The sequence below is a fragment of the Daktulosphaira vitifoliae genome, unplaced genomic scaffold (assembly GCF_025091365.1).
Source record: "Daktulosphaira vitifoliae isolate Bord-2020 unplaced genomic scaffold, ASM2509136v1 Scaffold_4, whole genome shotgun sequence".
Classification (NCBI taxonomy): Eukaryota; Metazoa; Arthropoda; class Insecta; order Hemiptera; family Phylloxeridae; genus Daktulosphaira; species Daktulosphaira vitifoliae.
In genome coordinates this window covers 16,283,510-16,308,947 of record NW_026099575.1, presented here as the reverse complement: position 1 = coordinate 16,308,947, position 25,438 = coordinate 16,283,510, and the positions used below count along the sequence as shown (strand labels likewise).

The following is a 25,438-nucleotide window of genomic DNA, read 5'->3' as shown; positions in this document are numbered from 1 at the left end:
TATAAGATAAATAATGATCTAATTCAAAAAATAACTGGTTGACTTAACTACTTATATACGTATATACAGTCAAAAGAGCCATCTTGGAACAGTTAAAGATCTATTATCATTTTGGCTGTGTTAATCTAAAATACTAGTAAAATTTTTAGAATATGTTAAGTATGGTTAAGGTATACCAAATATTTGTTCATAAAAATTAAGTGATGAAATATATATTTATATTTAACTGTTCCAAGTTGATCCATTTGACAATACATACATTTAAAAATATTTTAGAGGTATAGTTAACTATATTTTGAGGAAAATAACAAAACACGTAAAAAGCTTTATAATAGTTTAAAAATAAATAAATATATTGTTTTTTCAGTTATATTCATTAAGAAAAATATAATTAATAAAATAAAAAAATTATAAATATATTAAAATATTAATGGATACAATAAGAAATATTTAATTTTAAAAATAGTAATTTCCACTTAATATTTAACAAATCTTACTGATTGTTATCAAACAAGGTGAAAAATAAACTTTTTTTACTTGTAAAAAGAATTCAAAGCCTATATTTCTTATATTGACAGTATCTTTATGTTTTATTTAGTCATCAATATTTTATATCCAATTATTCAATAGAAAATTCAATTATAATTTAATAAAAATATATATATTGAAATAAAATAAAAATTTTCTTTCAAAAAAATAGACATATATACCAGAATAAAATCATAACTAAAAGACCTATTAAAAAATAAATAGTTATTGATATATAATTCATTTCATTAACTTTATTTTTGATCAAAAATCTGTCACAAATTTGTTTTTCTAACATTTTTGCCCCACATAGTACTATTGGGACACCAGTGCCAGGTTGAACAGAAGCACCAACAAAATAAAGATTTTTAAATATTTTACATTGAAGACTAGGACGGAACCATAACACTTGGAATAACTTGTGTGATAATCCTAATATAGATCCTTTCCATAGATTAAATTCTTTTTGCCATGTTCTAGGCTCATTTATCAATTCATGTTCTATCATATTTTTAAAATTAGGTATATTCAGTCTCTTTTCTATAGTATTGATTACCTGTGTTCTAGCTTGACTGATTAATTGGTCATAATCAATATTTTTATCAGTTATATGTCCTACTGGTACTAGAACTACAATTGTATCTTTACCTTCAGGTGCTGCAGTAGGATCAAGTCTACTAGGAACATTAACATAAAATGAAGGTTCATCTGGTAATGTATGATCTTTAAATATTTGATCAAAACTTGATCTATATTTTTCAGCCAAAAATATATTATGGATTTTTAATTGTGGTATTATCTGATTCATTGACCAGTAAAATGATATAGAAGAAGAGGTAAGTTCTTTTTTACCGAGTTTTTGAGCATAATTAGTTTTTGGCAGTAAATTATTGTACGCATAAACTAAATCAGCATTACAAATCACTATATCGCTATCAACTACTTCACCATTTTTAAATTTAATTCCTTTTGCTTCACCATTATTGTTAATAACTATTTCTTTGACATCATTGTTATAGTAGAATTTAGCTCCCAGTTCTTTAGCAATATTCTCTAAGCTTTCTATAACTTTATGAAAACCACCTTTTGGATACCATATACCTTCAACTAATTCAGTGTATTGCAACAAATTATAAGGAGCCAATCCATCATATGGAGACATTCTGCATCATAAAACAAAATTAATTTAAGTACATAAATTGAATATATTATAAAAATTATAATCTTACCCTAAATACATTGTTTGAAATGTAAAGGCTTTTCTCATATAATCACTTTTGAAATATTTACAAGCTCTGTTGTAAACAGTGTCAAATAAATGAAGTTTCAATACATCAGGAATATGTTTTGGATGAAAAAAGTTATACCAATGCTGAAAATCAGTTTTTAAAGCCACTTTTACACTTCTTTGATAATGTATATGGGTTTCCTTCAAATAATTTAGAAAACGTAGTAATGTATTTTCTTCACTACCTTCAAATTTTTCTAAGGATCGTTGCAATTTAGACATATCAGTTGTTAGTTCAAAAGTTTCTCCATCATGAAAGTAAACATTGTAGTTTGATGTACATTTTAAAAGTTCTATATGATTGTAAATATCTTCTCCCAAATCATTAAAAGTTTCTTCGAATATTTTTGGCATTAAGTATAAAGATGGGCCTTGATCAAAACGATGACCATTGTGTCTGATTAATGAGCATCTTCCTCCATTATACGAGTTTTTTTCATATACTTCCACTTGAAATCCTTGTTTACTTAATCTGGCTGCAGTAGCTGTACCTCCAATACCTGCACCAATGATGCAAATTTTGACCATTTTATAAACTAAAAAATAAAAGAATATTTAATAGAAAGAGTATCTAATATATGTTTAGACAATTAAAAATTTAAATATATATTTTTTTAAGCCATGGTAAGAGCCTTTTTTTTTCACGGTCGACATAATGTTGGCCGCTCTGGAACTACGGTGAGGTATTGCTTCAGGGCAATGGTAAGAGCTTGCACGCGATATAATTTAGACTACGAAATATTATAAACACATCTTACCACCACTGGTCGAATAAAGATGCTTACCCAAGACGGAATTTCCAGGGACTATCTAGTTCCAAAAAAATATTTTGGTTGGAAGATTTTGTTAAATGGAAGTGTGATATACTTTACACCCAAGAAACACTTAGATACAAATGACAACCGTCCAAAAATTAATGACATGTAAATTGCATTAGAATTACTTCAGAAAAGATATGGAAACGCAATATTTACAAAACTGGTCAGAAGCAGACAACTTGATGTTGGTATAAGATCCTAAACAATCACACTCCTTTAACAGACGTTGGCATACACAACAAAGTTCAAAGTATTTCGGAAAACCGATACCAAACACACAGTATAATCCAGATTGCCTATGATATGTATTTGAACCGGTTTATAGGAATTGTTATCGTCGCTCGGTGGTATCTTTTTGTTTAATAAATCAGTTGTATACTAGACACCCATGTGTTGCATCATTCTTGTCATCTAATCGTACATATAAGTGGCGACGAGTGGATCTTTTTTTTTTGTGTGCTGTGTTTTAAAATGTCAAATTAAAAAAGATACCAATGTCTGGTATAGCAAATTTTATTTCGGCATTCGAGCCAGAGAGGGAGCCGTTTAAAAATTATTTAGATTGATTAGAAGTACAGTTAACCGTGCTAAAAGTCAAGGAAGCAGATAAGGCAAATTATTTAATTGCATATATTGGTCTTGAAACGTATAATTATTTGAATATAGCAGTTTGCCGGACGAACCGGATGATAAAGTCTATGATGAATTTCTCACTATCCTTAAAGAAATTTTCTCTCCACGTCGATGTAGTTCACGTAGTGAGTGAACGATTTAAATTTAATCAACGGGCAGATGAATCTATCCAAGAATTCATTGATAGTTTAAAAAATGTAGCAAACTTTTGCGAATTCGACTTTTTGCGTTGTGGGATTGTCATATGTTGGTCTGAAGGATAAATCAATACAACGCAAATTACTTGGCGAGAAGACTTTAAAGTTTAAAAAGACATTTGAAATTGCCTTAAATTCCGAATTAGTCGGTAATCTAACTAACCAAATAAACCAGTGTTATTCGCAAATTAATGCGGTTACTAAATCGTACGTGGAATTTAAGAAAAACACAAATAATTCCACGACGGTGTTTAATAAAAATATGAACAAGTTTCAAGGGAAAAATAGTAAATTTAGTAGTCGAAGTGGTCCATCAAATCAAAATTACGTCAGGGATCAGCCGCAGAATCAGTCATCTCAAAGTAATGGTCAGTCAGTCAGACAGTGTTTTCGGTATGGGAGAAATCATGATCATCGTACGTGTCCAGCAAAAGAATGGAAATGTTTTGCATGTGGGGCCTTGAGTCATACCTCAAATTCAAAAATTTGTAAAGTCAAAACATAGGGTAAATATATTAATTTTATTGAATCGGTGACTGATATTATTAATGTAAATGTAAGTTCTCTGAGCTGTGAGCCTTTAATGATAAATATTAAAATTAATGGGATTTTATTAAATTTTGAAATAGATAGTGGGACGTCTGTTACTATTATTCCAAAAAAAGTGTTTATGGAAAAGTTAAAAAATAAAATATGTCTGAAGTCGAAACCGATACATTTAAATTCGGTTAATAATACTGAAATATAAGTGTTAGGTCAATCCTTAGTTGATGTAGAGTTGGCAGGTAAAGTAGTAAAACTCAATTTGATTGTGACTAATGACAGTGTTAGTAAGTGTTTATTAGGTAGGAATTGGTTAAATATACTTTATCCTGATTGGAGGAAAATGTTCATTAGTGTAACGAGTGAGGTGAGTCGAGGAGAAATTCAGTTACTTATAAGCAAAATAGAGGATAAAAATAAAATTGTTGATGAAATTGAAAGAAATTTTTCCGTATGTCATTTCTAATAATAATATTTTTCATGATAGTATTATTGGATATGAAGTAAATTTAACTTTAAGAGATAACAGTGTTCCAAGATTTCATAGAGCATATCAATTACTATATGCGCTTAGATCAAAAGTAGAAGATGAATTAAGCCGTTTAGAACGCCAAAAAAAATTTCGTAAGTAGTGAGTGGGCTATAATAGTGGGTAATAATGAACAAAATTGTTGTGAAACGGTAAACAAAGTATTTCAGCGGTTAAATTCAGATAGAGTAAAAGTTAATTTTAGTAAATGTCAATGGTATTGTACTAGTGTGAAATTTTTAGGTTATATTATTGACGGAGATGGTATTCGCCCAGGTAAAAAAAAGTTAAATGCAATAATGAACGTACCTAAACCTAATGATATAACGCAATTAAAGTTTTTTTTAGGGTTAATAAATTATTATAATAAGTTCATTCCAATGTCCGTAACTTAGTTAGCTCCGTTGTAAGAATTGACAAAAATTAATACTAGGTGGGAATGGTCAACAGAATGTGAAGAAGCATTTCACCAGGCTAAAGTAGCTTTATGTAATAGTCAGTTGTTAGTTCCATTTAACCCAAAGTTTCCCTTAGTTTTAACCACCGATAGTAGTAGTTATGGAGTAGGTGCAGTAATTAGTCACATAATCGACAATGAGGAGAAACCGATAGCGTTTGCGTCGAGCACGTTATCCAAAAGTCAAAAAAAATTATCACAAATATTTGTTTAGTTTAGATTTTATTTTGGTAACTGATCATCAACCATTAAAAACAATTTTTAATCCAATCAAAAATATCCCGGCAGTATCAACGTCAAGGTTACAACGATGGGCAATAATTTTATCTAGTTATCGATATATAATACAATATAAAAAAGGTACACAGATCATTCACGCGGATCCAGGTTACCAGTTTTAGATGAAATTGAAGTGGAATCCGAAAATTTATCTTTTTTGGAAGAATTGCCACTATCATATAAAAAAATTGGCGAGGAAATAAAAAAGATGAAGTATTTAAAAAAGTATGTAATTATATTGTTTCAAATTGGCCAGCAAAAATAAAAGACCAAGTTCTTCTATCGTAATTTCGTCGACGGAATGAGTTATCGGTCTATAAAGATTGCATTATTGTAGGTTGTAGAGTAGTAATACCTAAGAGCATTCAACTGCATCTGTTAAAAATACTACACGAGGGTATCCCGGTATAGTACGCACGGAAATGTTGGCTAAGTCACATGTGTGGTAGGATACATTATGTAATGATATAGAATGTTTTAGTAAAGAGTGTAGTGAATGACAAATAAATCAAAACGATAAAGCTATAAATGATATAGTATATGTTAGTTGGCCAAAGTCGATCATGGCTTGGGAAAGAGTTCATATCGATTTCTTTGAAATTAATAAACCCAGCACAGGGGGGTCGCGGCACAGTGGTGACGTGGCATAGTTGGATCAAGTATAATGATATCTGACAGTGATTAAAATCACTATCAAAAATAAACGCTTCGATGCAAATCTTTAGATAGTGTTTAATTTTAAAAAAATTGGTGTTTTATTCCAAAAGCTACTTGATCTGCTGGTTCCTTATTAATATCTCGATTAAGATAAAGTATGTCGAATGAAAAAGGGTTTATTAAAAAATATTATTTCTCATAAAAAAATTGTGTGGATCCATAAACTTTTCAATAAGTTATAGCATTATAAAGTTAAATATAATATAAATAATAAAATCGAAAATTTTCACACGAAAATAGCATTCAGTAGCCATTTTCAGCGTGAAGACAAGTCCAGAGGTCAATTTTTTTTTTTTTAAATTAAAGTATATTACATTAGCTTTAATTTAAGATATATATAAAAGTGTCAGACCTTCCGGAACACTTTCAAAAGTTAAGTTGAAAAAGTTCTACTTTCTATATGCATTTTTTATATTTGAAGCCCCCCCATATATAGGGAAATAGTCTGATTTAAAAAAAAAGTATATCCAATGAAAGATGTATATAAATACTACTTCTCATGAAAAAATTGTATTGATCCATACATTTTTTAAAAAGTTATAGCACTTTAAAGTAAAAAATGTAAATTATAAAATCGAAAATTTTCACACAAAAATAGCATTCGGTAGCCGTTTTCACCATGAAGACAAGTCCAGAGGTCAAATTTTTTTTTTTCAAATTAAAGTACATTACATTAGCTTTAATTTAAGATATATATAAAAGTGTCAGACCTTCCGGAACATTTTCAAAAGTTAAGTTGAAAAAGTTAATTTTTTGTGAAAAAGTTGTCATTTTAAATCCCCCCCTGTGGGCAGGTTAAGTGTCAAATTTACAAAAAAAATATACCAAATGATAGGTAAAGACATCAAGCATCTATATAAAAAAAAATTATATTGATATGTTCATTTTTGAAAAAGTTACGGCAGTTTTTAGTAAAAAAAATTGAAAAAATTTCGAAAATTAGCAATTTTTAAATTTGTAATTTTTTTGGAGGTTTCCCCCATTTACGGGGAACGAGGGAAATTTTTTCAATTTTGAAGGGTAATGTCTTCGACTAGATACGATTTGTGATCTTTTGACGTATCGTTGAAAGAAATCCGTTCAGTGAGAGCTGAGAAAAAGTGGTAACAGACACAAAAAAAAAAAAAAAAAAAAAAAAAAAAAAAAAAAAAAAAAAAAAAAAAAAACACATCATAGTAAAACCAATACCTTCTCAGCTTCGCATCGAAGCTAAAAGTTGAAATATTGTTATTAGTTGATGATTATAGTAAAGTATGGATTGAATGTTGGGTTATGAGTCTTACAAATGCTAGTAAAGTAATTGAATTCTTAAATAGTTGTTTCCATCGATTTGGGTTTGCAAAAACAATGGTTTGCGATAATGGTCCTCCATTTAGCTCAGTTGAATTTCATGATTTTTGTGAAGGTAATAATATTGATATAATTCATGCACCTTCATACAATCCTGAATCAAATAGGTTAGCAGAATGAGGTGTTCAAACAGTAAAAAAAGGGTTGGTAAAAATACTCAGTCAGGTAAAAGATAATAAAAGAATTCAAAGTAAAATCGATAAGTGTTTAATTGGCAAGATAGTAAAAGTATTAGGATCTTGTTTGTATTTAGTTGAAGTTGGGGGTAAACATAAAATAATTCATGTAAATAAAATTAAGTGCAGTTGGCTTAAAGAGACTTACATAGAGTAGGAAAAAAATAAATGTTTAATAATAAATAAAAATAATAGTAATTATTATACAGCTATACATATTATACTAACATTAATTCATTGATTGTTTTGTTGTTGTTGTTGTTTCTTACTTAAAACATTTGTATTACAATGTGTAACTTATCGTGCTTAATTATTATTGTTAGTTTGTATCAATTTATTGTTTTGTAAAGAGGGAAAAGATGATATGTATTTGAATCGGTTTATAGGAATTGTTATCGCCTCTCGGTGGTATCTTTTTGTTTAATAAATCAGTTGTATACTAGACACCCATGTGTAGCATCATTCGTGTCACCTCATCGTACATATAAGCCTATAAATCTACATTTTCATTAGAGCACAGAATGTACTTTTTAAAAGAAGATTTATTAATAAAACAACTACATATACTGAATTTACAGAAAACAAAATCAAACAAATTGAGTCCATAATATCAAATTATAAGAACTTTGTTATAATAGTGAAAGAGGAAGTAAATAATAATACGCAACGGGACTTAACAAAGATTGCTCCAGTCTTTTCGAAAAATACAATCAAGATTTTGATAGAGACCTTTTTTTCTGCTGATACAGTATTACTAAGACTGAATTTGATGTAGTTGGCAAACGATAATAGAAGACATAAATAGGAATCACTAGTAAAAAAGTATGGAATATTTTAAAACAATTAAATGAAAAATTGAAGCTATTAGATAATATAGTAATGTAACAGCAAACCAAACCGCACATGTCATTCTCAAAAATGATAATCCCGAAAAGTTGAAAATGAAAATAATACAAATATCTAGGGACGGAGAAAATGAAGTATCACTTTTCTCAGTAGACTTTAGTGAAGAAAGACTAACATATGTAATAAAACAGACGAAAGAAGGTAAAGCACTTAGATAGATGAAATACAAATAGTAAAAAAAAATAATATATTGGTAATAACACATACGAATGGATGTTTTTTTAATTTTTTAACAAGTGCCGTAGAATGCCTCCTCTGAATTTTTTTGTTGAATAAAAAAAAAAAAATACCTTCAAAATATCTAGCATACCATTGTTTACTCTTCAAGTAAAAGATAAGCCGGTTACATTCAAACAAGAACCAATGCGATCATATCAGATACTGTTCAATAAGATCTTATTACTTTTAACGATATTATCCTCTATATTAGTGCAAGTTTATTTCTGCCTCATATATCATTCAAGTTCACAACCAACGACCATACTGATACTATATACAAAAACTTGCTGTGGACTATTGTCATTAATAACGGTTTTATTTTGTGATGGGCCACCTAAGTAAAGCATTAACATAACAAAGACAATTACCGTTTTTTTGCGATTTCTATTACTTTTTTAATGTGTTTCCAAAATATGAAGAGTTTGTCTACCTAAATTTCTAGTTAATGAGTTGAACGTTTAACTGGAATTTGAGAATTTAATGATAAGTTAACACAGAGTTTCTATACTCGTATGTCTATTGTCATGTTAAGATGAATGTCTCAGAATTATGAAGGGCTACTTGTAAACCATTAGTCAACATCCAATCAGTTATTTGTTTTAGTGTCAATTTCAAGAATTTTCACGTTGTGTAAAACAATAACTAAAGTCACATAATTTGCAAAATCAACAAAATGTATGTTTTCTGGTATATTAATTTATAAAAAATCATTATAAAAAATGTTCTAAAGTATTGGTTCCAAGACAAAGCCTCGTGAGATATCACAAGTATTATCCCTAATTTTACCACCCTTCGCAACTTCAATGAGTATTTTTTTATCGCTCATATATGAGCTTAGTAATCTAACCAAATAGTCCGCCAGTCTAAGTAATTGAAAAGCTGTATCAATAGGAAGCCATAGTGCAGAATTAAATTCGTTCTTGACGTCAAGAGCGGTTATTAATTACAGGTTCTTTTTTCTTGCTAATCATATGGCTAATGCATTAGCAATATTCAATACCGTCTTAATAGCATCGACTATCAAAAGACCAAGCCGAAAATTAAATTATATATCACTTTGTCAATGGACTCATAACTATAATTTTAAATACTCCTAGATTCATGGTTACACATTTTAACCTCGCCCCAGGTTGCAACATTAAACCATAAGTTTATCTCACATATCTTATCTATCTTATAGGAGTTAGTTTTTATTTAAAATTTTTCATTCATTAAAAATTGATTTAAAACTATTTAAAAATCGAATTTATGTTTATTTCTTATTTTTTATTTTAACCGCCATTTTCTTTTTATTGAATTATTCAAATTTGCATTTGAGATCTCATTTGAATTCTTTTATTAGTTTATAGTTTATTAAAAATCGTAAAAATTTGTTAATTTTGAACTTTATTGAATGTTTTATTTAAATAAAAAAAAAAATTTTAGGATACCCAATTATTTTTTTATATAAATGTTACAAACAATGAGAACAATAGATATTCGTTTCCTTACTATCTGAATACACCCTATGTATAAATACTCAATAAATCGAAAATTATATGTAAGAAATCAAAAAAAAGGTAACTTATTTTTATTGTAAGTATAATTGAATCATGATAAATTAATCACTCTGTAGTATGAGAAAGATTATAACTAATTTTAGCTTCGATGAGAAACTGAGAAGACATTAATTATACCGTGATGGGTTTATTTTTTTTTTTATTATCTGTCGCTACTTTTTCTCAGCTCTCACTGGACCGATTTTTCTCAACGATACGTTAAAAGATCACAAATTGTATTTAGTTGAAGACAATACCCTCAAAAATTGAAAATTTTGCCTTCGTTCCCCGTAAATAGTGAAAATCCCCTAAAAAATTACGATTTTTAAAAATCGATAAATTTCGACATTTTTTTTCTAAAAATTGCCATAACTTTTTGAAAAATGAACAATTTAAAATAATTATTTTTTATGTTGAAACCTTAGATATTCCCCTTTCATTTGATATAAATTTTTAGAAAATCTGACCCTTTTACTGTCCACGGGGGGAATTTAAAATAGCAACTTCTGTACAAAAATTTAATTTGTTCAATTTAAGTTTTGAAATTGTTTCGGAAATACTCCGAGCTTCAAAGATATGTTAAAATAAAGCTAATGTTGCTGTAGTTAAAAAACATGATGTTTTTGTGTTAAAATTCTTGGTATTGTATTTTAATTTATTTTAAAATACCTTCTAGGGGTACACTAATTTTCATGAATGTTATATAAAACTGATTGTCATAGAATGTAATGTTAAACTTATTTAAATTTTTTTTTTTTTTTAAAGTCGAAAAAAATAATTTTAACATTTGAATCAGCTTAAAATGCCAATTTATCAAAATACGAATGCGATTCAGTAATAATCATTGCTTTTTCCGTAATATTTTTTAAGTTAGAATTTTACTTTTCAATAATCCTCCAATTTCTTAAAATTAAACACTTTCTACAAATTTGCATCGAAGCTTTTCTTATGATAGTGATTTTAATCACTGTCATATATCAGCCATACTAGTTCCAACTATACCACACTCACACTGTGTCGCGACCCCACTGTGCTACCGTTTTTTTGTCTAATCATATATAATAACAAATATTAATTTTCTCAGCCTAGGTACAAGCTATATATTTAATGTAATAACAAAGTTGAATTGTAGCTAAGTAATAAATTATTACAAAATTAATAAAATGTAACAAGTCAATTTTTCTTATTAATTTATTGGTCAATAATGTAATGAAACTGGTAAAGTTGAACATGTGACGTTGAAATGCCAAAGTGGTTTTGTTGTTCTACGCAATATGATGCAAGGTCTTTAAACATTAATTCCTTGTATAATGTATGCGTTACGTAACAACATTAACTTCAGAGTTGTAAAAGAGTTTAAAAGAAAGTAACTTACAATAATTATCTCAATTAACACTATTTTATAATTTATCCTGACACTGTTGGTACTTTAAACAGGGTTTTAAGTTTTATAAATTCCCAAATTAAAATAAGTAAATGCGCAGATGATTAGGTATAGGTAAAAGCTAAGGTGTATCTAAAAAAATTGTAGTAACAAATTTAAAAATTGAGAGCTATTCAAATTGTTTTAAGATAAATTAAATTAATAATTTTAAAGATTTTATGGAGGCTCAGACATCTGGACAATCCTTAAATATTAGTCTCATGAAATGTGTTTGATCTGTATTTAATTAACTTCGGTAACAACAGAAGAATTAAATAAATGTTATTTCGTGATTTTTAATTTAGAATACAACAGGAAATGTGCACCATAAAAAAAATGTAATAAATTTAATGTGTACAAAGTATATAAATTATGTTTATTTAAATAAAAAATACATACCCAAAAGAAAAGTAATAAAAGCAAACTGAAACTAATAAGAAGACATTACCTTATCAAAGTAACGATATCGTACAGTTGGTATAAATGTCGTGATGCAGAGGGCAGGTTATAACATAGCATTTATCATTACTTCGCTCTTTCGTAGCAATATAGTTTCGAAGCCCAAAACAGTAATTCTAGAATTTTCTATGGTCTGCTCTAATGATCGTCTATAGTTACTACTTCACTTCGATTGCAGTGAATCCAACGTATGCAGCAATTACTATAGCAAGTACCGTTAAATTTTATTTAATATTAATAAACTATTTTAAACTGCTGTTCTATAGAGTCTACTGCCATACACTATATGAAAATTTCATACAGTTTGTGGTATTGCAGTAAAATTAAATTAAGGGGCATTGTGTACTTACTAACATATGATGCATTTGAATGTTATTGTTTTATCCTAAACTTTGGACAGAACCTATTAATGTAGCACTGGAAGAACAAATATTCACTAATAAATAAAATAAAATACTCTAATAAGAAATATGCATTACATTTGAGTATTAATAGTTTAATAATATATGCATACACTTGTAAATATTGCTATGGTACCAATTGAATACGAATGACGTCCTCTAATAAAATGACTGTTGCAGTAGCTGCAAGGTACTACTTCTGCCTTTTAGTTATATAATAATTTCAAGTGTTCCTCCACTAAATACTAGAAACCGTCATATGCAATGATGTGCGCCGGTGCTCGAGTTCATTCTTATATTTTCTGTATACTATTTTTTGAGGAGGGAGTACAGTGATGAACGAAAACAGGATAAGGGTAGTAGTGCACGTTTGTCCGTCGATGATTTACCTCAACTTATAAATTTACTTGTAAATATAAACTTTAACTGAACTCATAGAATTGTACTCGAAACATACATATCATATTAAAATGTAAGTACGTCTATAGAATTTATAATAGTTTATTTTTGTTTGTTTTTGTTAGAGCAAACCAATTAAATTATTGCATTATATTATGTAATATATATTTTTTAATTATTAATTTAAACAAGGATATATTTTGATTAATTTCTTTATATGTTATTATTACAATTATACATTTTCGGTATAAACAAGTATTAAAGTTTGATTCGAAATGGAATAAGTATTTATTTTTTAATTTAATTTCAAACTAAATATTAATTAGTTTGTTATCATATTATTAGTTTTGCTAATTTTATGATTGACGTTTGATTGTATATATTAAGGATAATATTCTATATACTAAATTGTTAACTTTTAAATATCTCATTAGTATATTTATGAAATCGTTAAAAAAAAACTTCGCCGAATTATTATTTTTTATTTATTAACTATTTTAGTACTTAAATATTTAAACTAATATTATAAATGTATATTTATCTAGAAATAAAAAAATTTTAAATTAGAATTAAAAATATGTTTTCAATAGATTTTATTGGGATTCTGATGGCATTTTTTTAGTTTTATTGATACCGTATTCTTACTAGTAGGATACCATGTGTTTCTGACGATTGATAAATGAAGAGATATATACAATTTTAAATACTTGTTTGTATACCATCTCGGAAAAAGAGATTCCTGTCTAAATAAATCCTATTGTGGCCCAATGTGATTGATAGATATAAACATAATCATTTTTTTCTTTTCTCAATTTTACAATTTTTTTTATTAAAGCCAGATATTTAATAATATACTCAACTTAGTATGTTAACATCCTAAACCCTAAAATTATCCCAATATCTTTATATAAATAAAAATTTCGTCATTATTTCCAAGTTTTGAAACCAATTAAATATTCTCTTGAAAAGTTAAAAATGAAAAAATTGATTTTACAACCTATGTTTCTTTGTCATTTCAATAAAAAGAAAAATAAGAGTAAATTTTTTATATTTGTAATTCTTGAAATAAATTTCAATTTCCATTGAATAACTTAGTAATTTTATGTAGCCACACATTGAACGAATTTCTTGAACAATTTTTTTAGTAACTTGAGATATTTATATTTAAATATCAATACTACATGATGAATTACGATAACTCTATTATATATTATATTTAGTAATTGATGACTGTTTTGTACTATGGTTAATATTAAGGTACTATGTTAATTTTGTTATAGTTATATAACAATAATAATACAACATTTTATAGTTCTAAAATATTTTTATTCTTAATGAGAAAAAAAGTTTTTATCTTATTAATGTACGATCTACCTGTAAGTATTTATGTAGATATAAAGAAGTGTTTAGTGAAATATTTTATTAATTTTTTTAATATTTGTGAGTTCAAAATTTTACAATGAGTTATAATAATATTTTGAATTGTGATATAGTAAAATAATTAAACTTAGAATTAGGATATGAAGCCATACATTTTCAGTAATATGTACATATACAAATTATGCGTAAGCCAGACTCGTAACAATGTTAACGTAAGACTTATATAGGAATTTGAAGTTTTAGCAGTTTTAATTGTCATTCAATAAAAGCTTTAAATGAACCAAAGTAACAAAAAAAATTTCTAACCTATTAAACTTTATTTAGTAAACCTTTCAATACACAGACTTATTATAATTATTTAATTTGAAAAAATTCTAACAAAACGAAGTGAACTAATCTTGTATACTTATCAATCCTCGTAATTTATGAGATTCATTTTTTTTTTATATTTTATATTAAATCTAGTAATAACCTTTATCATGCTGCTTGATAAATGTATAAAGAATACCTGTTATTTATTAAAGTTAATTATTTGCTAATGATAATTTTTAACAGTTTAGTTACTAAGCATTATAAATTTTAATTTATAATGTGTTCATCTATTAAATAACACTAACGTTTTAATAGATTATCTTCAAAACATTTAATTTTTCTAAATGGTTGTTGTGTAACGTTCGTGATGACTTATTACACAATGTTATTGAAATTTATAATACTCCTAATACTTATAGAAAATATTTCCTTAAAGACATATTAAATATTAAATGAATAATAAAGCCATTTTCTTAAGACATAAAAAATTGTATATTTCATTGTTTTAAGTTATTTAAAATTAATTTAAACAATTATATATTGATTTCGTTTAAGATTGGTTTAATTTTGTACCATTTTTAAATATATTACTCAAAATTCATATATAGTTAAAAATTGAGGATTTAATCAATAATGAGAATGTGTGATGTGACGAAAAAAGGTAGAATACGAAATGAGTATAGAAGTGATGCCGATATTAGTAAAAATTCGAGTTGATATAAATGTTTAGGCTACATTTTGAGACTAAATTGAATCAATGACATTTATTAAAAATATGTACATATAAAGAAATTAGGGAATGAAAAAATTAAAAAAAAAAGTAGATTATAGGAAGTTGAACGTATGTATGTCATTATCGAAATGACTTGCATATTACATGTAGATACCTGATTTCAAGAATTGCAGATGAATATCAGACAGTAGCCTATTTCAGGGGAAAGTAAGACAAAATAGGTCATTAAATTATGTGTTATAATAACACTCTTGGTAAAACAACATATTCTATATAACCAAGGTGGTTATCCCATAAAATTAAGAGAGAAAATTAATTAAAAGTGTGTTGGGTAGTGAGTATAGATATTGATACATTTTAATTATTATATCAATGAATAATTGATAAAAACTTGTAAGAAATATTCTACTATAATAGTCTACTATGGTAACATTATAAATACACAGATTAAAACATATACGTTTTTAAATTTACCAATAATATATCTTATGTATATAATATGTCTAATAGCAAACTAGAATTTTTTTAAAGAAAGGACTGAAGAATAAATATTTCGTTTCTTTTTTAATCTTTTTAGAAGTTGAAAATTAAAATTTTATTAAAAATATTACTTTTAAACTAAAAAATATTGTATTCAAAAAGCCACAAAAAAATTACTAGAAATACGAGGGTAAAAAAACAATGTTACCACTATCAACGATAAACACATACTCTCGGAGTACACTGATTTTCATAAATATTATCTTCTTCTTCTTCTTCTTTTTTTTCGCCTTAATCCCAACTACTTGGGGTTAGCCATATTTATCCTAAACTTTCACTTGACACGATCTCCCACATTATTAACCCTCACATCAGCCGTCCTCATATCGTATTCAATAACACCCCTCTATCTCTTTTTTGGTCTTCCTCTACCTCTTATTCCTTCAACATTCATTTCTATAACTGTTCTTACAGCTTCCGATGAGTCTCTTTTCATAACATGACCAAACCATTTAAGTCTATTATCTCTCATCTCTTGGTACTTTTAAAAATACAATTTTCACTAAAAAAAAATAGAAAGTCACATGAATTTTTTTTACAGAGCTGTAGATTCATCAACCCTTTAACTTGATCATTGATCCAAGATTATACTACGTATCTAAGGCTACGAGGTGTGTTAAAAAAATAACCGGAATTTTTAAATTTTGCGGGTTTGGAGAGTCCGATTATCAAAAAAAATTTTTTCATAATGTTAGTACTTATATTCCTGTAGTATGATAAATTTTTAGTTGAATTAATTTTTACTTTGTCAGTGGCAGCCGCCAAGGTTAGACGTGTTTTAATGAGCTCAGCCATTTTCAATTTTAATAAAAATGGCTAAAAGGATTTGTATCAAATTTTGCGTAAAAAATGAAACAAAGTGTGCGAAATGTTAACAAAGACTTTTGATGAGTCTGCCATAAGTAAAATTAGGGTTTACGAATGGTAGAAGCGTTTCAAAGATGGCCGCGAAGACGTCGAAGATAATAAACGCCCCAGCATATTAACAACCGATGAAAACTTAAAAAAAAAAATTGAAAGAAACAGTTATGAACGATGGCCGAATCACAATCAGAAAAGTCGCTGATAATCTTCGAATGTCAATTGGCTTATGTCATAAATTTTTTTTGAATGTTTTGCGTATGAAACGTGTAGCACCAAAATTTATTCAAAAATTGTTGAATTTTGAACAAAAACAGCGGCGAATGGAAGTGGCTCAGGAGTTACTTAATGAAGTCAACCACAATGAAGAATTACTGAAACATATTTATAGGTGACAAACGTGGGTTTAAGGATACGACGACGAAACTATGGCTCAATTGCCCCAGTGGAGGCATTCTGAATCGCCAAGACCGAAAAAGCCTCATCAAGTGCGATCGAACGCGAAGGTTATGCTCACTGTGTTCTTCGCTTTTAATGGCATAGTGCATCATAAATTCTTGCCACGAAATCAATAAGGAGTACTACCTACAAGTTCAATGTCATTTGCATAAAGCAGTCTGAATAAAACGCCCGAATTTGTGGCAAAACAATTTATGACTTTTGCATCGCGATAATGCTCCTTTAATTAACGCACACTTCGATCGTGAATTTTTTGCCAAAAACAATACTGTAACGATTCCCCATTTCCATAATCGCCAGACATGGTTCCGTGTGACTTTTTTCTATTTCCAAAAATAAAGAGAAACATAAAGGGCTATCGTTTTACAAGCATAGATGACATTAAAAAAAAATCGCTGAATGATCTGAAGACTATTCTAAAGATCGAGTTTGAGAAGTGTTTCGAAGATTGGAAGAAACGTTGGCATAAATGCATAATAACTACTGGGACTTTTTTGAAGGCGACTACATTAATGTAGACGAATAAATAAATATTTTATTCAAAAAACGAAAATTTCTATTATTTTTTGAACACATATTGTATGTACTTTATGTAACTCTAATGAAATAAAAGGTATAAAAATGGATGATACACAATTTTGATAGAATAATATTTTCTTATTTTTAGAATCCATAAGATAGAAACACATTTTTAATGCGTTATTTGTTGTCTTTAAACTAAAAACACGATCATCCATTTATTGTTTTTTTTTACCTTTTTCTTTAAATATTATAATAACTGCGGGTTCAAGGAAAGTATATAAATTATATATTAAAGCTTATTAAAAAAGGTGCTCAAAGTTCAGACTGCTAAGTATGTTTTATGTTGTTGAAAACTTTAAAGCTCATTAAAAACTGATACATGAGAAAGTTTTATATCTTTTTTGAAAATTATCTGTATTTAATACTTATTATTTGTCTAGAAGATTAATAACTATATTACTTTGAACTTATTTAATTATTCTTATCTAAAATATTTTCTAATGCAATTAACATTAATTTATAAATGATAAAAATTATTACATATTTAAAATAACAATTAAGTAATTTTTTTTTTATCATGTAAACAATTTTTATATATCGGTGATTTTTTTTATCTTTAATCGCCTAATTAATGAAAAAATAAAAATAACATTAATAATTTTTTTTATTGGCTTCTTTTATTTCTTGGTTTTTCTCTATTTGTTATTTATAAAGTATTTTTTATGTTCAACCCTTATATCTTATAAGGGCGACAGTTTTAATTTTTCAAACGGCAACATACTTAATTAAAAAACTTATTTTTTAATTAAGTTACAATAATTTTAATACATTGAGTGGTAGAGCTTACACTAGTGCTAGTGGCGCCGATGTTAAATTATAGATAAAAAATATTTTATGGGACACCACCACCTCCAAATTTCTAGCTTTGATGTGAGGCTGAGAAGGTATTAATTTTAGTTTTAAATCAACAGAAAAGTTGATTTAAAAAAGTTTATTTTTGTTTCTGATGAAAGTTCCTTGTAGTTCAGTGTATTAAACTTATAACTTTGTTATAAGTAACAAAAAATTTTTATTGAAAAGTATTGCATCAAGCCCTTTAAATTTTGATACGCATTAAAAGTAAAGAAATATACAACTAATTTATTATTTTTATAATATCTCCGTAAAAATTACAATATTAAATTATTGAATATCAATTTCATACTAAATTTAATTACTATAATTATTATTTATTCATATATTATAATTATAAATCGGAATAAAAATAAGGGAATAAAAATTATTGTTGCTTTTGAAATAATATACGAAATTCTTAAAATTAAACTATCAGATATGCAACTAAGCGTTTCTTATGATAGTGATTTTAATTACTGTCAGATTAAATCTATTCAAGACCCAACTATGCTACGTCCCCACTGTTCCGCGACCCCACTGTGATAGGTTTGTTTTATGGATCTCATTTATTTCTTAGCTCTCACTTGATCAACTCTTTTTGACGATACATCAAATGATCACAACTATTATCTAGTTAAAGATATGACCCTCAAAAATATAAAAAATTAGTATAGTCTTCTTCTTATAGCTGATGGTTCTTGATGACATTCTTCTTTTACGTTCATTCATGTGGAAAAATCAAAAAATTTTATTAGGAGCTCAGCAAATCACAGAACACATATCCCCGTTTATTAACCCTTTCCTTCATAACTTAAGTATTTTCACTTTAATATCATTATAATGATCACCTCCACTTCTATGTAAGGATAAATCGCTTTATTATTTTTTATATTAAAAAATATTTTTATAAAAAGGCGGCAAATTCATTTAGTGAATACGGCGGCACATTGATTAAATCCTGCACTGATAAAACCTGAACTTAAATTTTCATTGATTGAATTTAATTTAATAATATTATATAAAAAAACAATTTCAAGCAATTTTATTTTTTAAATTTTTTTATCCGATCAACTGTTTAACTATTACAGTTTGTTAAAATTAAGTGATTTTAGTCTAATTTGTTAAAAATAATAAAAGTTTTATATGATCTATTTTGTCTCATAAACCACATTTTATTGACCAGGGTATTATCCATAGTATAAAAATTTTATCTTTAATAACTAATATTTATTAATAGACCATTACACTTATATTCAATTGTCAATTTACTATCGGACATTATCAGTCTACCTGTATGGATAATTTTTCTTGATGACTACCTTAATCAAAATTTGTGGATTATCATGAAACAGATAATTACTGCCTCCGGTCTACATTTTAAACATATTGTAGGATATTTAATAATAATTATTATTATTATTATTATTATGATAAAGAAATTATTTTTTGTATTTTTTAGTTTCATATAATTCTTGATGTATCAGTCATTACTTTTTCAATTTATCCGTTATAACTTTAAAAAAATGTAATTTTTCTATACAGCAATGTACATATTTAATTAACTTAAAAAAACTGATCTAAATAAGAAAATGAATGGTGGATAATATTTTTTGGATCTGCATTTCGGACGTTATCAACACTTATACATAAACAAAAGTAGTGCGGTCTAGAGATATCTAGTGATTAAAAAAATGTAACTCGCATCTCACCTAATGCATTTAATATATTAATGTCTTCTGAAATAACAAATATGTTCGATAAATGGGGAATATATAAAGTATTTATAAAATAAAATTGTTTTGATCCATTTATTTTTAAATAAATTATAGTAATATAATGTTAAAATTATAAAATATAAAATCGAAAATGTATACATAAAAATAGTATAATTTTTACTACGACAGCCATTAGCACATAAAATATGAATCGTGGGGGAAAATTTTTTACTAATGCTTCAATTTATGATATAAATGATAGTTTCAGTATTTCTAGAATATTTTCAAGAGTTAAATTAAAAATATAATAAAAATTGATCACTTGTGGCTAATTAATTAAGTAAAATTAAAACTATATTAAAAATATTATTAATTTAAAAAACTAAAAAATATTAAAAATATTAAACACAAAGCCACAAAAAAATTAATGAAAAGTCGCGGATACGTATTTCGGAAACAATGTTACCATTATCAATGCTAATTAATTTAGCGACTTTTCATTAATTTTTTTGTGGCTTTGAGTTTAATATTTTTTAGTTTTTTAAATTAATAATATTTTTAATATAGTTTTAATTTTACTTAAATTAAAAATGTCTAAAACTACCGATTTTTAAAATTGTAACTTTTTGAAGATTTCTCTCATTTATGGGGAACGAGGGAAATTTTTTCAATTTTTGAAGGTGCTGTCTTCGACTAGATACGATTTATAATCTTAAAACGTAACGTTGAAAGAAATCGGTTCAGTGAAAATTAAGATAAAGTGGTAATAGACACAAAAAAAATAATAATAAAAAATAAATAAATAAACATATTATAGTAAAATCAATTATAGTTTTACTCCTAATATATATTTTAGAATGTAAATAATAAGTATTGCACTAAAAATTGTTCTCGACGCAGTCATTTTCTTAATTAGATTATTCTCCATAATACATAATTATAATAGTACAAGTTCAAGTATAGTAATATAAGCTACTAATATATGTATGTTACTTTAAAAAAAAATTAATTCATAAAGAACGTATATAACTTTAGCCCCGTTTATGACTACTATTAGGACCTTATTTACAGTTAAATATTTTCAACCCTATTTTAAAATATAGATTTTAGAGGGATTTTGCTATCATTTCTAAATTGAAAGGGATTTGAATCTAGATGAACCTATAGGTTCAACTAGATTTAAATCGGGTTTTTTTTACGCATAGATCATTAAAACAGTCTAGTGAGAACTGAGTATTTTCATGGACAAACATAAAAAATCACACTATAGTAAAACCAATACTTTCTTAGCTTCGCATCCAATCTAGAAATATATGTGTAAATTATAAAATAATCGTTAAAAATTAATTAAATACTTTATGTTGTATAATTTTTACATAATACAGCGGTTTCAAAAGTCATCATTCGAATTAAAAATTTTAATTTATTTTAAAAATGAAAGTATAAGGGTGAATTAAAATTCGAAATATTAATAAAATAATCAAGTTCTTTATAATTTAGTTACAACTTATAATAATTCAACGTCACAAGTCGCCCGACATACATCTATACAGTATTCGAATTCTTCCAAACGTTGCTGATCATACCCTGAGTTATAGCATTCACAGAATCTTAAATTCTGCTTCTGAGATCTCACAAGTCTGTAGCTAATGGTGGTACATAAACTTTATTTGTACAAAGTCATATAAAAAGTAATCACAGACTGTTAGGTCTAGGGAACTTGGTAGTCAGAAATTAATCGCCAAATCATTGTTTCCTATCCACAGTTGAGAGAATTTGCTGTTCACTTCTAACTTCCAATGCGGTGGTGCTCTATCTTATCGAAAAAAAAATCCCATAAGTTCTTTGAAAATCACATTGAACAGTTATTACCGATTTGCTATGACTAAAATAGAGGACACAAAACGTTTTCTGTGGCAGAGTCGCTATTTCGAAACAAACTGACGGTAGTTCACTAATCATAGAATTTATCAGCAACATAAAATAAATAAAAAATAAACTTGACTTTCTTTTTTTTTCCATTAGTATATGGGTCGTTAAACTGTGATTGAACACTTGAAACACATTGTACAATTAGTTTATGATTAATTATGTAAAGTGGCGGATTTTCAAATTTTTCTGGACGTTAGAATAAAATTTACATAGAATACTTAACAGAGTCTTATCCTATTATACAGGGTATTCAGTAAGTAAGGAAATAGGTAAATTGTTACTAACAATGAGAACAATAGAAACCCATTTCCTTACTTACTGAACACTATATATACATACAATGTAAAACAATCGATGTATTTCTAATTTCTGAATTCTGAACTCTAAAGGAGTTCTGATTTCCTGAAATCCGTCACTGATCATGTGTAATTTTGAAGTAGGTTCATGAAAGCCTATACTGTAGGATCAGCCATCCCTCTAGTGAATGTCTTTTAGTTAAAAAGTATTCATCTTTTTTTTTCAGATTTTCAATTTTAAACTCATTACAAATGTTGACGTATATCGACGTCCATCTTATTTACACTCTCTCAGTCATAGTAGTGTTGACATTAATAACATGGCCGTTCATAAGTCGATTCGAACTATTCAAGATTATATTTATAAGTACAATGGCATTTGTTTACACAACACCATGGGATAACTACATTATTTTTAATAACGCTTGGATATACTCCAATGAAAAAATTTTAGCTGTAATTGGTTATGTTCCACTCGAAGAATATATGTTCTTTGTTATACAAACTATTATGACTGCATTATGGACTGTCGTTTGCACTAGATGGTCACCCGCCTGCTTTAATTTTAACTTTAATCAGAATAGTTATAGACTAATACGTTGGATACCAATAATGATTTTGATGCTAGTCACAATCATAGGTTATATTATTAGTATTCCAGGGACACAAACGTTTTACTTGGGATGCATATTATGGTGGTCTTGTCCAGTCATTATGTTTTTGTGGTATGGAGTGGGTAATTACTTAGTGAAAAAACTGACGACTTCATTAATTGCGATCCTAGTACCTACATTGTATTTATGTTGGGTTGATCAAATTGCACTTAAAGAAAACGTTTGGCATATCAATGAGAAAACTTCTTTGAAGATATTTTTAGCCGAAGATCTACCATTTGAAGAGTGCTTATTTTTCCTTATTACCAATATTATAATTGTTTTAGGTTGCTTTGCGTTTGATAAAGCTTATGGTGTTACTGATACTTATACCATCGAGTTCCCATGTCGTTTTGGTGTGAATAGTGACTACATTTTACAGCAGTATAAAAATTTTGCTGTATCGGAATATACTATGTCATCACAGGTGGTTAGCGATATTAAGCAATGTTTTGAAGTTTTAAAAAAAGCATCTAAATCGTTTAACTTGGCCAGCTTTGTGTTTCCTACAGGTAATTGTTTACATCGTGTGATATTATTAGTTGAAATTCATTACTGATCCATTTCTTTTTGCTTGTATGTATTTTTTTCTTAAATGTGTTTTACCCTTAGGAATTCGATTGGACTTGATGATTTTGTATGCGTTTTGCCGTGTTACTGACGATATGATTGACAATGAACAAGAAAATAAAAAGAAATTAAAATTAAAGTTAATAACAAAATTTGTTGATGAATTGTTTGCGGGTCGAAAGTCAGATTATGAAGTCGAAACAAAGCCATATATTGTACCAATCTGCTGGTCCCAATATGAATCCGAATTGTCAGACGAAGAAATGGCTTGTTTTCGAGCCATATCTAGGATATCATTTTATATGCCACGAAAACCGTTTTATGAATTAATCGAGGGATACAAATGGGACATGGAGGGTAAAAAAGTAAAAAACGAAGACGATCTTTTATTGTATTCAAGTTACGTAGCAGGTAGCGTAGGTACCTTATGCGTATATATCATTTTGTATAAAACTGGAGATCAAAAGTTGGATCAAAAGCAACACGAATATGTGATTGAAAAAGCTAAACAGATGGGACGGGTAATACTTTTTAAAATGTAAAATTGTATGAATTAATTATTATTTATTTGTTTGTCTTATTATAGGTTTTACAAATTGTCAACATATCTCGAGATATAGTAACTGACAGTGAAACTTTAGGACGTTGCTATGTTCCTTCTGAGTACATGGACGATGAAGACGAAGAAATAAAAATTCTTTGTGAGAAAAAAACTCCATGGGAATTGGGGAATAAAAAATTGAAAAAATATGCAGCAAGGATGATTCAGCTAGCTAACCGACACCGAGCTGAGTCACTAAGAGGTATAAAGAGTTTACCGTATGAGGCTCGTGGTCCTATTTTAGTGGCCACCAACATTTACCAGAGTGTAGCTACAGCTGTTGAAGATAGTCCAACCTACCCTAAAAGAGCTTCCCTTAATGTATGGAACAAAATTCTAGTCACAATTACATCACTTTATTTTAAGACTTTAAAATATTGCACCCTATCTAAGTGTAGATTTAATTATTAATTAAAATGACTCATTGTACAATGATATCCTAGACTATTAAAAATACTTTATTTATTTAATTTTATATAAATTTAAAATTAAAATGAACTGAAAATTATATCCCTCATAACTTAGATTCATTTAAAAATTGTTGAAGATGTCAGCCAAATAGACAATCAATTTTTGTAAAATTATTATTTAAAATAGATTCAGAAATATTTTTATATCATATTTACAATACTTTATATTTGATACGTTTAACTAATGAAAATTAAAATGATGTACTTTATTATTAAGTTGAGCAAAATATTAGAAGGTAATGTTTTTATTAATTTAATATGTTTATTTGATGGGACCAAGATAATACCCTTAATTTCTTATCATTATACTAATGTGCTTTGTATTTGTATTTGTATTATAAATTACATAAACTATTGTTTGTATACGAAATAATTTTGTCATGTACTGCAAAATGTACACTTTAATAAGAAAATCACAATTACACATTTTTTATTACTAAAACCTAAAAAACAAAAAAGAAAAATTTCACATTCTATATCTGAATTATGAAGAGGAAAATATCTTTGGACCTTAATTTTTATTGGCCAGAAAATAAGCAAAAAAATGAATCAATAGGAAGGTATAATTAAAATTTTAATCCGTTGACATAAACAAATTTTTAAAAATCTAATAAAATACTTTAGAAGAGAACCTTTTTAT

General features: G+C 27.2%; 2 protein-coding genes across 6 annotated transcripts; one reads left to right on the top strand and one right to left on the bottom strand.

The window, feature by feature from the left end:
* Window positions 1-555: 555 nt before the first annotated feature.
* Window positions 556-12,188, bottom strand: LOC126905570 (uncharacterized). Its single transcript, XM_050685397.1, has 3 exons — window positions 12,050-12,188; window positions 1,758-2,352; window positions 556-1,691 (listed from the first exon to the last, which is right to left on the bottom strand). Exons 2-3 carry the CDS (start codon window positions 2,342-2,344, stop codon window positions 689-691), a joined length of 1,590 nt encoding a protein of 529 aa, XP_050541354.1. The 5' UTR covers window positions 2,345-2,352; window positions 12,050-12,188; the 3' UTR covers window positions 556-688.
* Window positions 12,145-25,437, top strand: LOC126905568 (uncharacterized). Of its 5 annotated transcripts, none has more exons than XM_050685394.1 (4): window positions 12,145-12,267; window positions 22,732-23,669; window positions 23,770-24,248; window positions 24,314-25,436. In XM_050685394.1, exons 2-4 carry the CDS (start codon window positions 22,757-22,759, stop codon window positions 24,737-24,739), a joined length of 1,818 nt encoding a protein of 605 aa, XP_050541351.1. In that variant the 5' UTR covers window positions 12,145-12,267; window positions 22,732-22,756; the 3' UTR covers window positions 24,740-25,436. The 5 variants fall into 5 exon arrangements, with proteins under 5 accessions (XP_050541351.1, XP_050541350.1, XP_050541352.1 ...); XM_050685393.1 differs by having other exon boundaries at window positions 12,150-12,271; XM_050685395.1 differs by having other exon boundaries at window positions 12,153-12,271; window positions 23,445-23,669; window positions 24,314-25,437.
* Window position 25,438: the final 1 nt, after the last annotated feature.